Raw genomic sequence first — 14011 nt, forward strand, 5'->3', positions numbered from 1 at the left:
AGAAACTTGTGAGTGACGCTCAAGTGAGGGTGTTCGGGAAGTGTTGCCAGCTCAGACCTGGAGGAGACAGCTCTTCATCTTTAGATAGTTCAGCTAACTCTTCTGACACCAAAGAACAATGTCCCAAATACCAGGTATCTCATTTTGTTGCCTCTAATGAAAATGTATTCAAACGGCAGCAGTATAACCTTTAGTCAAATGATGAAATTTAATATATCATTTATAATCTAATGACTGAATACAATAATGTAAGGCTCACTTATAAAAGGTTAGCACAAAGGAAATAGCCTGAAACACTTACTCTTGAAAATGAGTATCTGAACTCGAAAACTAAAGATTTTCTATGTTAAAGGTAAATCACTAGAAATGAGTTTATGCAGTAGCCAGAAAATGTACCTTTTGTACCTCATAAAAAAATAACAGTGCACTTCTTGGTCCATGAGGGTGCCTAGGCACACCCATGACTATAGCCATATAGCTGTATATTTGCAGTGTGAGATCATTTAAGGCAAGGCTACATCTGACTGCGAGAGTTGGTGATGTCACTGCTGTGCTGCTCATTGTTCTTTTTGCTGGAGGCTCTGACATGAGGGATCAGAACACACACAAAGCGTATGGTACATCCATAATGGGGAAAAGATCAGCTGCAGTGTGACCCCACTGTATACTTTTGACTAGTTCTTTGCCCTCTGCTTTTTTTGGGGGTGGGCACAGCTTTTAGAGGTCACTTCCTCCTTTTAAAACCAGGCACATTCCAGCATCCAAATTTAAAGTGTTACTAAAGACTAATTAAAAAAAAAAATGTAAATAACAAACATGTTATACTCACCTGCTCTGTGCAGTGGTATTGCACAGAGCGGTCCCCATACTCCTCTTCTCGGTCCCTCCGCCACCATTCTTGGTGCCTCCTCTTCTTTGTGTGTCCCCATAGCAAGTTGTTTATTCTCAAGCTGTGTGTCCATGGAGCCATGCTCCAAAGACACACACATTGGGACTTAGGCCCCCCCACAACTTCCTCCTCACTGCATTTTATTGACAGCAGCAGGACCCAATGGCTCCTGCTGTTGTTTGAGTCCCTGTGTGAAGAGGACGAGAGAGAAGAGATGCAACCATGTACAGCGCTGGATCTATTCTCCCCTTTCTTCCCCTTCACACAGGGAAGGGGCATGACTGAGAAATAGCAAGGAATGCATTAAGGTAATAAAACATTTTTAGCTTTAGTATCACTTTAAGTAAAAAAAAAATCAAAAATCAGGCTGATGTTGCAAACAAGATCCCTTTTTATCATTTTTTAATCTGTGAATAGCCGTTTGTTTTGCCAGTGTCATCTGCCCATCAACACAGCACAATACCTTCCAGGCACACACCATTTGAATCATGTTTGTTTTTCATTAAAAGTCATAATTGTTTGAACCTAAAAACTGAATACTGGGTTTACCATATGCCAGCTGAAAGCTGATGTCTGGCTTGCAATAGAAATGAAGTAATAATACCCATGATTAGGAGGAGGTACTTTTAGGGGGGGAGACAGTTCCAGATGGATATATTTAACCAACTTGTATTTTTTGGGTTCATCATTTAATTTTAATGTTGTTAAACAAGCTGTATGTCTTAGCAATTATGGGATTCCGCATCAATAATGGAATGCTGGCTTTGGCATTCATTCCAAATATATTTGGCATTTCATGCTTACAGCAGCCAAGGAGTTAAAACCGCAAGCACATGTGACTGGTAAATGCTGAGTTGTTCCTCTGGCTCTTGGTTTGGGATCTCCTCACTTGGCTTGAGTTATATTTTACATAAGAGAAGGGATTTTGGCCAGAGGAGAAGGCAGTCATCTGACACATAAATATTCTTCCTGTCAAGCGAACCCGCAGAGATCACACGCATCTTATTACAGCATCCCTAAAATAGTAACCCTGCAGCTATCTCTTAATAACAATTCAGGTTTGTGTTATTTTAAATGAAGCTGGAGATTGATTATTATGCTGCTTTAAGAAGATGATCTGATCTGTAACATCATTCTCTGAGTCATATGCTGTATACTAGCTCAACTTATTTACTGCTCTGGGACTGCTATGTGGCACAAATCCACGAATGCCTGCTTCCATCAAACTGGGCTGAATCTACTTGGATAAAACTTACAAGGGGAAGACCTTTGCCATAGAACATTTTAGTCTGTTGCCTTTTTAAAAACATTTAAAGTGTTTTTTTTTTTTTTTCATCTTTTTGGGAATATTGATTATCTTGTTACAATGGCACCTGAGTGGGTGGGTGGGATATTCTAGGTAATAAGTGAACATGTCCCTTAGGTTGATGTGTTGAAAGCAGAAAAAAATGGGCAAATGTAAGGATATGCAATTATGATGGGCCAGACTGTAATAGCTAGATGACTGGGTCAGAGCATCTCTAAAACTGCAGCTCTTATGTGATGTTCCCATTCGGAAGTGGTCCAAGGCAGGAAACCAGGCGAACCAGCGACAGGGTAACGGGTGGCCAAGGATCACTGATGCATGTGGGGAGTGAAGACTGGCCTGTGTTATTTAATAGAAGAGCTACTGTAGCTCAGATTGCTGCATACTTTGAGAGAAGTGCGGGATTTTACTTTCAATTGTTTTTATTCCGTTTTTGTACAAAACAAGTGAAGAGAAGGTTGTGACAGTGACTGAATATAAACATAGTACAACTTAAAAGATTGCTAGAATGCAATGTCAAGGCAACTATACAGGTCTTGATCATCTTCATGGGAATATGATTGTCACAAGAGAGGACCTTGGGTAAGAATGAAGATTGGCTAGAGGCCCACGTAAAGTGGAAGATGAAAAGGCGAGGGAAGAAGGGAAATGTGCAGTGGTCCTGTCTTGTTAGGAATAACATGAGGCTAAGATTCAAATGCCAGCAATGAATTCAATCCAGGGGTTCCATATCTGTTTGAAAAATCATTCTTCATCTTTAAGTGTACTGGCTAACTTTTCATGGATCATTAGCCATGACACCTTATGTTTGACCATACAAAAGGAGTTCACTGGATTCTTCCAGGCCCTCGCGACTGGTGATTTTGACTGCTAGTACTGTAAAGAATATCAATGATAGGGCATGCCTGGAAGTCCCCTTGGGGGAGTCATTGAACAATGCACATTGTGGGGTTCTGGGAACACAGATACTAGAACCATGAAAGTGCGGGATTTAAAAACAAAAAAACATTCATGCTTGCCTGTGTGGCTGTAGCATCGATTCAATGCTGCAGCTGTATCCCGCTGGCTCTAAGACCAAGAACACTCAGTTCTCGGTCTTCACTGAGAGTGGTGACTGACGGCAACCGGCTCTCTGCTCTGCCCCTTCAGCGCTGTGGAGGGGTGGAATTGCCTGGCTCAGGCTCTGAGCAGCATACTGAAAACCTGAGCCAGCTAGTGTGGATCCCAAAATTAAACCGGCTTTATGATGTCAGGTGACAGAGGGATTTAGCCCCCTGTCGGCTAAATCTGGGTCACAGGAAAACAGAAATAAGTGCACTCCTGTGACCCACATGAGAAGTATGGCCAAAAAAAAAAAGCTTTGGCTGTGCTTCTCTTTTAATGCTGGTTCCGATGAAATGTGTCAGAATGGCATGAGGAACACAACGAGTTTGACATGACCTCCAGATATCAGTCCAACCAAGCATCTGTTGGATGTGCTGGAAAAAGGAGTCTGTTCCATGGAGGCCCCACCTCACAATTTGCAGGGTTTAAGAACCAATTCACACTTGTGTGACTGCTCATGCAACTTTGGGGTCCAAAGTCGCATGACAAGCCACACCCCATGTTTCTTAGTGAGTACCGTGCATATCTGTGTGCCCTCAACATAGTTTCTGTACTACTTTGGTCCGACTTCCATGAGACTTGAGGGCCATAGACTTCAATGTAAACCCTCCATAGTTTCATGAAAGTCGCACCTGAATGTTATACATGCGACTTGTGTGCGACTTTGTGCAGCACAAACAATCATCTTTGTTCAAAAACAGTCGCATCAAAGTAGCATCAAGTTGCACTGTAGAGTCGCAATGAAAATTGCTCGATTTTGAAGTTGCACAAGTGTGAATAGAGCCTAAAGGATCTGCTACTGACAGATTGGTGCCAGATATCACAGCATACCTTCAGAGCTGTAGTGGAGTCCATGCCTCAACAAATGAGTGGTCATAGTGTTATGGCTGATCGATGTGTATGTTGTGTGTCTCACTGATTTCTTTTGGATTTAATATATTAACATTTGCGTCTTTATTGCTTATGTATAGCATGTCAGAAAACTTTCCAGTTGTACCAGTTTTATATTTCTTTACCCTCTTGAATTTGTTACTGTGCAGCAATGAGAACCAACAGAAAAGTAAATAGCCGAAAGCACACTTTCTACTCTAACACCAGTTATGGGATGTGAGTGGTGATCTGCAAACCACAATCAATCTGTACTCTTTTTCTTTTTTAGTTAGCCCAAAGCAGTAAAAGTGTCATATATTGCATATCAAGTGGTGGATTTATTTGTGTTGTGGGAAAAAGAAACTGTAAGTGTAACCAAATATGATAACAGGCTTCCTAAATGGAGTGTGAACTTTGTGCAGTAAGTAGTGACAGTCAGTGATATTTTAGACATGTAGATAGATGTTGCCACTCCAAGCCTGCATTAAAATCTTTCTTCTGAAACACTGGGTACTGACCAAAGGGAGCCCAACATGCTTCACAAACTCCGCAAGAGAACGGGAAGTCACACATGAATGATGTCAGCTTACATCCAGCTTTATTAATGATAGACAAAGCGCACTGCGGCCATGCCTAGGACTGCCTTTGACAATTCACCCAATACGGGCTTGATTATAGAGAATGTGCTTTTTTTTTTTTTTTTTTTTTTTTTTTATAATTTGGGTTGTGATCTGACCCTGCATTGTATCTGATGAGACTTCTGATTTCAGTCAAATCAGTCTGTATATGCAGTAAAGCATGCTTGTTCTACTCACTCAGGAACCTAAAGGGTTAATCCTCCACATTATGTAAGATGGCTGTTTGATCCTGACTTCTCTGATCCTCCCCTTCTTCCAGTGTCCCCCTTTTATCTCCTGATAAGACATATTGTGTGGAGTCACTCAGTTTGGTGTGTATTACTAGAGGGGTTTTTTTTTTTTTCATTCTTGGGAGAGTGCATGTGATCAGCACAGGTCCAATCAGCACTGTCCAGACAGAGTTCAGGGGTTCTGCATCCTCCTACAGCAATATGAAAACTCCTTCAAGTTTTACCAGTGCTTGACTGGACACTGCTTCACAAGACTGCTCTAACTGCTGATGAGAAAAGGTATTTAGCAGTTTTATATTTACTAAAATAATTGCACCCCCCCCATCTACCCGTTATATGTCAATCACAGACAGTGAGGAGGGAGTGGGGAGCAGGGCTGAGTCGCTCTTTGTGTCGTATGGGCACACAAAGCCGGCTTGGGAGTGAGCACACACGAGTGCCTCCAGAGCAAACGGCCTAAATGGGGCATTTGGGGGAAGGGGGGGGGGTTGGTGTTGAGGGACCAGTTGCTGTGGCAGGGAACCTGAAAAGAGGATGATTGGGCTGCTTCATGGAAATGAAATTGAACGTTTTGCAAGGCTTCAAAATACAATTTCTTTGTATAAGACAGCTTGTTTTAGTCCATTTGTGAAACTAAAGGAACTGTAATCCTACTTCTCTTTCAATTTATAGAGTTCGCGATGTTCTTCAGATGCCAACATGCTTGGAGAAATGATGTTTGGTTCTGTGGCCATGAGCTACAAAGGCTCCACCCTAAAAATTCATCAGATACGGTAGGTTGTGTGGCTTTTATAGCTATATTACCTTTTTCAGTTGTAGAAGAGCTTACTGTATAAACATTGTGTTAAAAAAGGTTTTTGTTATGGATAATTTTGGAATACAATTTTCCAGTTTTTCACCATCACTTTACAGGTAGACTTGTAAATGACCACATACTGTATATATTACCAATCTACATTGCTTTAGACATAGGTTTATATGCATGTCTGTCATTGCACTGTATAGTTCATGAACTTCTCTGCCTTTTACCTCCTTGTGGCACTGATGTGCATATTACCTTTTGCCATAGCAAATCAAGTGAAGGCTGCAAACATCCACTTGGCTATTTTGCAAAGGACAAATTTCTATCGGAGTTCTTGAAGCAGAAATGTGCAGTCCATTATTCAAAAGATGAACACTAGATTAAGCATCTTCTTTCATAATGCAGTCATACACATAAAGCAGTAGCCATAGCCAGGACAAATGTCACCAGTGGAGAACAATTGTATTACGAGCAGTAATTTCAGAATAGGATGGGCACAATACCTAGAATCTGAGGACTGAGTGGACACAATACACATTTAGCTGTTTTTTTTTTATATAATTTTGACTGGAGTAAAAGATGGTTATAAACCTGTGAGGTTTTTTTTTTGCCATCTGTGGCCCATAGGAGAGATTTCCCTTCATTTGCTGTCTCATAGCCAAAACAGAAAGTGGGAGGAAATCCTGGTGTGCCACTGGTGTCACCAAAACTAGTGTCCATATTGGAAGATTTCCCCTCTATACAAAGATTTCCCCACTGGCAGGCTTTCTAATCCCTCTCCATTCTATTCAAAACTTGAGGAAAAAAATGCCTTTTACAGTTTAATGGTTGGGCTTAGACATAGGTTAAGTCCAGCAAGTTGCCTTTTTTTCCATGAGGACAAGGTTTTAGTGGTAGGTTAAGGGGTTATGTTTGGTTGCTATACTCAGCTTTGTGGGTTTGAATAATTTTAAATGAGATAATCACACTCCATACTACTGTGCCATTTTTAATTTTATTGTATAACATATTCTGCATTTGTGTATGGAATACTGCTATATAATGTGGTATTGAACAGCTAGACATAATCTAATTGTTAATGATGATTTAATCCTCATTACCAATAAGCCCAGCTATTCTTTTTTGTTATGTCTTCAAATGTCCACTAACTTGACTTTCTGCTTTGTTTGGGCTCCCCACCCTCCTCAACTTTATAATGCGTGCTATAAGAGATGTGATCATGTTATAAGAATGCAGTTGGTCTGCAACAAAACTCCATTCATATTGGTTTACTGAGAGTTCAATTTAAAGGGAACTGTTCCTAAAAAAAAATATGGGGGCTGCCATTACTGAATTTCTTCTTAAAATGCTGGTTGCTTAGCTGATATGGTTACTTGTTGGTTTCAGTAATTTCTCGGTCTGTGTTGGAAAGCAAGCATCCAGATGAGGGAAGTTGAAGTAATGTCAGAAATCCTTGTCTGTATAATTCAAGGACAGTGACTCAAAAGGATCCATTTATAAAGCAGTGAATGTGACTTTCACTAAACCAATCTTCACTGTTTAAAACACATGAACATGGAAGATTCTTCTGCAAAGAATGTTTGCTCAATGTCCGTATTATTGCTTTATTAATATGCACCAAAGTTTTGGCATAAGAGCATTGCAGCCATTGTACAAGGTGAACTCTGCAATGGTAGCTTCCATGTTTCTTTCAGGGAAGATTTCCTTTGAAAAAGACTGTGTAGTGGTTTGGTGTGTGTATATGTATTTTTCCTTAATTATTATACATAAAGCTAAACAATAAAAATGTAACAAACATTTTAGTTAGGTAAATTTTGAAGTATTGGTTATCCGTGTTCTGCAGTGTGATTTATTTTGACAAGGTGGCGTTTGAGGCTTGTTTTCAAATGTTTAATATTTTCTCATTATCCCACCTCCCACCAAAAAGTATTTTCAGAGCTCAGTAGCTCAAGCTGTCATTTACAAGTAAAGAGCAAAGACGCCCCTCTCTCTCTCACCCTTCTGAATCCCCTTAGGTTTTAGTGGAAGACCACGCGCTTGTAAGGATATAATTACTGTTCTGCTTTCTTTCTCCTCCCAAAAAAGTTTTGTTGTGTTAAAAAAAAAAAAAATGTTTATTTGTAAACTTAAAACATCTACCACCCTAAGTTAACTCATTCCTGTGTGTAAATCTGTTTTGCTTCATGGAGAAAATTCATATATATATATTCATACTGTATGCCTTATTTGCTGGTAATTATGGGCAGCACAGTGGCTAAATGGTTAGCACTTCCGCCTGGCAGTACTAGGGTTGTTGGTTCGAATCCCAGCCACAGCACCTCCTGCCTGGAGTTTGCATGTTCTCCCTGTGCCTGCGTGGGTTTCCTCCGGGTACTCCGGTTTCCTCCCACACTCCAAACACATGCTGGTAAGTTAATTGGATCCTGTCTAAATTGGCCCTTGTATATGAATGTGAGTTAGGGACCTTAGATTGTAAGCCCCTTGAGGTTAGGGACTGATGTGAATGTACAATATATATGTAAAGCTCTGCGTAAATTGATGGCGCTATATAAGTACCTGAAATAAATAATTATAACTAAATAGTTTGCCCTGTTTAATATTGCTTCATTATGTTAAAACCTGTTGAACAGCCAGTTTAATATTGTTCATCTTTGTCTAGCTCACCTCCTCAGCTGATGCTGAGCAAAGTGTTCACTGCACGGACTGGGAGCAGCATCTATGGCAGCCTTAACACGTGAGTTTTTCACTTGCACAGGCCAGCTTCGAGCATCTTTGTTAATAGAAGGTGTATTCATTCTATATACGTTGTGAACAAGATTGCATTTTAGCTTTGCTGGACTGTCTGCTTTGAGCAGAACAGCTGCTGGATTATGTCATTCTCTTTTGTGAAGGCCAGTGTGGTATCACTGGCACAGCTTCAAGCTTTCATCTCCAAAGCATTTTTGCCATCAGACTCTTACCTATTTATGTGGTTTTGCTCTGTTAATAGAAAGCATGGCACAAAACAGATTGTACCTAGTAAGCTATAGTAAATATGGTCATTTTTTAGGTTACCAAGTATATTTAACATGTCGTAGTGTACAGGAAACCAAGATTTCACCGTTATTGCTATAGAGCAGGCAGAACAGTGCAGGAGGTTTTCTGATCCGCTGTTACATATTGCTAGATTTTGCACTATACTCTTTGCCCAATATAAACCATTGAAAGCAAGTTTAATGTGATCATGTACCTATAGTAAGGCTGGCCACACATTATACAATTTGTTTCCTATTCAATTTCCTGTAGATTTACCCTCCGCTATGTAGTGTAAGGGACTGTCTGTTTGCATACAAATTGAAAGTGTTTAGGTTTGATCTACTATTATATGATATTGGTAAATCTAAAGGAAAATTGTATATTGTGTGGCCAGCCTAAGTAAGCTAAGTTTAAGGATCCAACGTGCCACTGTGGACAGTCTTGTCTGTATCAACTTGAAAGTATGTTTTAATTGTTTATCGTGTGTTTTACTACAGATTACAAGACAGCCTTGAGTACATAAGCCATGACAACAACACTCTAAAAGCTGAGAACAGCAGCATTATGAATGGTCTCCTTGGAAACATAGGTAATATTATTATATAGTCATGCTATCTACTGATCATAATTACATTTTACATACATGTAACTTAAAATTAAACTTCTTACTGAATTGTCGCCATTGGTAACCTAAAAATGTTAGTTGCTAATGTAAACGAGCCAAGTAGCACTGTTAGAAGAAGGTGATCATTGTAAGCTCCTGTATTTTACATGACAGCTTTGCATAAAGTGACAATCCATATTTGGGCAAATTAAGCCATTTTTTACTTTTTTACAAAATGTAATCGTTGGATAGAAAGCTGTTGACCTGAGTTTTGGGCTTTCCCCTGCGTTCTGACTTCCAGAAAGTCTGCTTTTGCCTACCTAAATGCATTTCTGGATGATAATTGTAAATTAGAACCTTGTGTTGCCAAAACAGTTTGTCCGTTTTTCATCGTTGGTCATTTTTTAAAAAAAACTACTGGTGTAAATGAAAGTGGTGATCTTGCTCATGCCAGCGAATTAGATCTTAAAGTTGTTCTAAAGCCAAAACATTTTTACTTTAATGCACTCCCTGCAAGTAAAAAATGTTTTATGGCTTTCTGTTCTCCCCCTTCCATGTGTGGAAGGCAAGAGAGGGGAGAAGAGATCCTGCGCTGTGCATGGCTAAAGCACCCTCTCTTCCTCTTCACACAGGATCTCGAACAGCAGCAGAAGCCATTGGCTGCTGCTGTTGTCAATCAAATGCAGTAAGGAGGAAGCGGGAGGTGTGTCTGTTGAGTGCAGCTCCATGAACACAGCTTGGGAGCGAACATGCACTATCTGCCCCCATATGGGTTAGGGGCATGCAGAGAAGAGAAGGAGCCAAGATCTTCAGCAGGGGACCCCAAAAGAGGAGGTTTGGGGCTCCAATGTGCAATACCATTGCTCAGAGCAGGAGAGTATAACATGTTTATTTGGTAATTAAAAACGCTTTAAAGCAGTATTAAATCCGAAAGCAAATATTTACTATATTGCAACTTACCATTTCTTAGATGTGATGGCTGCATTTGGTTTCTTTTTTAGGATTTCTTTCTTCTGTTTTCATCTGGTGATCCTGACAGTAAGTCAGTTATTTTTCAACAGCGTAATCTCTTGCAGATTTAGCAGCTAGAAGGTTGAGAAGACCATTTACCACTGAGAGGGGTGCTTACAATGATCAGCTTTTATTTATGTAAAACCTATATTCCAAAAGACAAAAAAAAAAACAAAAACTGTTGCTGTAACTGCTTATAAATTGGTAGCTGGAGTTTGGCTTCAATTTGTATATATCTAAATCTACTAGTAAATCTAGCACTCCCCTCCCCCAAGACTGACAGTTCTACTTTCTAAAGGTGTTTCTGTGCTCATTAATCTGGAGTGTAGGCACTCTACTCTAATATAGGAGGTGTGTTACTGGCCTGATCATCATGTTAAATAGAGGGAAGAAAGCCTAAGAAAAACCCAATGCAGCCAACAAATCTAATGATTGGTTAGCTGCGATATATTACATTTTTGGTTTTGGATTTAATGCCACTTTAAGCTGGCCATACACTAGGTAGGCCTACTGACTCAACAAAAGTCAATTACTCAGTTGACTTCTGTCATTGTTGTTGGGGCGGGAATTGTTAGCTGAAACAGCACCTGCAACCAATCAGCAGCAGGCACTGTTCGGGTATTCCGACAGCTGGGGCACGCAATTGCCCAGCAGGATGAATACATTTGTGTAGATGGATGATCTGTTTGAAAGAAATATATGGCTAGCTTTAGCTATAATTTTTTTTCTTTAGTATAGACCCAGCTAGAAGCAGAGCAAACCTGATTGGTTTCAACACTTGCTTACACTAATGTTTTTGTAAAACATGTTTATAAAACAGCCCTGTTTTGATGATTCACTATTTTCCCTATGCATAATCTTTATTGGGAAAGAAGTTGGGTATGCATATAAATTTGGAAGCTAAAGGATATGCCTGCTGGCTTTCTCCTTTACCCTGTAGAGAACACACATTTTTCTTACCATGTATTTGATTTCTGAAAATCTGAAATCCTTTTTTTGTTATACTTGTTGATACTGCCAGATATCTAGTTAGCTGACAACTTCCTGTGCTTTCTGCTTCCTCTGTACTTATATCAGTTATTGTTGTTTCCATTCCCTCTATGGACTACAGAACACCAGTTGGGGGAGGAGTTCTGTAGTCTGAACACATCTTGGTCTAGGGTGATAACACTACTCCTTCACAGTTACAGTCCAGTGAGTGTGATCACTCTAGGACAGGAAGTGTTATTGCCAGGATCACTAGGTGAAAATAAAGCTGAAAAAGGAAAACTAATTCAGCCACCACACAAGGACTGGTAAGCTACAATATGTCATGTTTTGTTCTTGGGTTTAGATTTGCTTTCATGGAAAATGTAAAGATTATATTGTCTTTCATTGCAGATTTTACAGGAAGAATAGATGTTGTAAACATTTTGCATCTTTTTTTTTTTTTTGAACACCCAGTTAATTTTTTATCTCACCCAGCTGAAAAGTATTTGCAGGGAGAACACTCACTATAACCACACGCAGCATTCAGTAACATATGGTAGGAGAAAGTCATTGCCAGCAACTTATGCTATAGTAGCACGCAGCAGTGGGAAAGTGTCTCCCACCAACTTTCCTGTCACCTATAAGTTGTACACCCCCCGAAATTATCATTAGGAAGAATCCGTGAGAGATGGCTGTGTCTTTAAAAGAGCTACTTCTGTTGTCCTGTCTCTTTAGCAAACCCATAATTCTTTATGAAGCCTGTGTTTTACAAATAAACAGTTAATATATAATACAAATTGTATACATATAGTAAAAACAAAACCATCAGAAAAATGTAACAAGCTGACCCATAACAATTTCCCTCAATTCTGCTGTTATGCGTGTTATATTTTATTTATGTGGAAATACATTCTTGCTCTAATAAATAATGTATTAATCATTTGCTTTTCTGGATCTGCTTGAATAAATTTTAGTCTGTGTTAACAATTCTGTTCAATTCTACACATGCCTTTTTTGTGCTTTATGCTATATATTTGTAAATATATAACCTTGTTATACAGGAAATGCTTTTTTGACCATTGTGTTTACCAGGCTTTGAAGGAAATTTTATTTTTAAAAACCAGAACGAGCCCTTTGTAAAGTATGACCATTACTACAGAAAAGTGTAGGGTTTATTTAACCTGTAATGTAAGCTATGTATATTCTTACAGTATATATTCTGTCCTGATAAATGCAATATACTGTACCTCTGTTCTGCTTTCATCTCCCTCTGACTCAATTTACTGATACAAACAAATATTTTATTGACTTAGTTTTATAGTAGTTTTATAAAAAAAAAAAAGCTGTATGCATGCATTTTATCAGGGTTGGCCATTTGTTTAATTCAGCAGATTAGTAGTTGTCTTATTTATTTAGTATAAACCATAATGTGCAGAGTGTATCATTTTTCTATTGTCTGATTGTATTACGTTTAAATCCAGATGTAATTGGTTACTACTCTAATTGCACTGTGCAGATTATTAATATCATGTTTGTTAGCCCAATGTTCAGCATTTTCACACAGGTGTAGAAATGACATGTTTTTGTAAATAAAAATGTTTGTTTTTTGTTCAGCAAAAATTTTTGAGTTATTAGAAGTGGAGAGTATATCTGTCATAGGGGAGCTTTCTTTCTATCCAATTTACATTTACCATAGGAAAAGCAGAGCTCACCTTGAGCAGCTCTCAGAATTTGTTAAAGTGGAACTCCAGGCAAAAATCTTAATTTTAGGATCTCAAAATGGCCCAGTTATATGTCCAACCAGCATCCTGACTTTATTCTGCGCATGTCGCATCGACATCAACATCAAACTTACATCGTCGCATCGACATCAAACTTACCTGTCATCTTACAGAAGTAGGCACAATATGCCCAATTCACAAAGCTAGCACACCAAGATAAGGATCCATATTTTTAGAAAACTGGCAGTTATTTTTAGTGGAGTTCAAAGAGACAAATATGATTTTGTTTCTGAATGCCTACTTTATCGTTCTCCTACATTGGCTTTGATTTTTGAAAACTAATTCAAAGAACAATAAAGTTATTGCTTTCAGCAAACAATCAAGTTTCAACTTTCATTCTATAATCTGTATTGGAACAATGCAATGTGGCTGCTTTGGGTAGCTGCTTCATTTTTCCCTTCCCCAATTCTTATAAATCATCTACTTTTGAATTTTATGTAGTAGACAAATATGTGCTCACCTGCATGTTAACCACTTCCCGTCCGGCCCATGTACATAAACGGTAGTGCAGGGAGCAGTGCAGGCGCGGGTTGTTCATAAACTGTGCCTGCATTTACAGGCTGTGCACGCTCCCTGGGTGCACGCGGCACCGCAATCCGCTGCACGCTCTGTCTGCCACAGCGAAACACTGATCACTGTATGGGACCTCTATGTGAGGTCCCGATCATGTGATCACCGATTGGCCAATCAGTGATCACATGAATAAGTAGTAAGCAAGATGTCACTTGCTGACATCATTGCTTACTACTTGTGAAATCTGTGAATGATCACAGAGGTCACATTGTACAAGGC

General features: G+C 39.3%; 1 protein-coding gene across 3 annotated transcripts in view; it reads left to right on the top strand.

Annotated features, from left to right (window-relative positions):
- FNIP1 (folliculin interacting protein 1) overlaps positions 1–14011 on the top strand; it is a 143608-nt gene that overhangs the window by 85207 nt on the left and 44390 nt on the right. For all 3 annotated transcript variants that reach the window (XM_089694076.1, XM_089694078.1, XM_089694077.1), the window contains exons 3-6: positions 3–134; positions 5710–5810; positions 8499–8573; positions 9352–9443. In XM_089694076.1, the coding sequence (XP_089550202.1) occupies positions 3–134; positions 5710–5810; positions 8499–8573; positions 9352–9443 (400 nt within the window). The remainder of the gene's footprint in view (positions 1–2; positions 135–5709; positions 5811–8498; positions 8574–9351; positions 9444–14011) is intronic.

The sequence above is a fragment of the Staurois parvus genome, unplaced genomic scaffold (genome assembly GCF_062004578.1).
Source record: "Staurois parvus isolate SC_StPar_1 unplaced genomic scaffold, SC_StPar_1.0 ptg000648l, whole genome shotgun sequence".
In the NCBI taxonomy this organism is placed as follows: Eukaryota; Metazoa; Chordata; class Amphibia; order Anura; family Ranidae; genus Staurois; species Staurois parvus.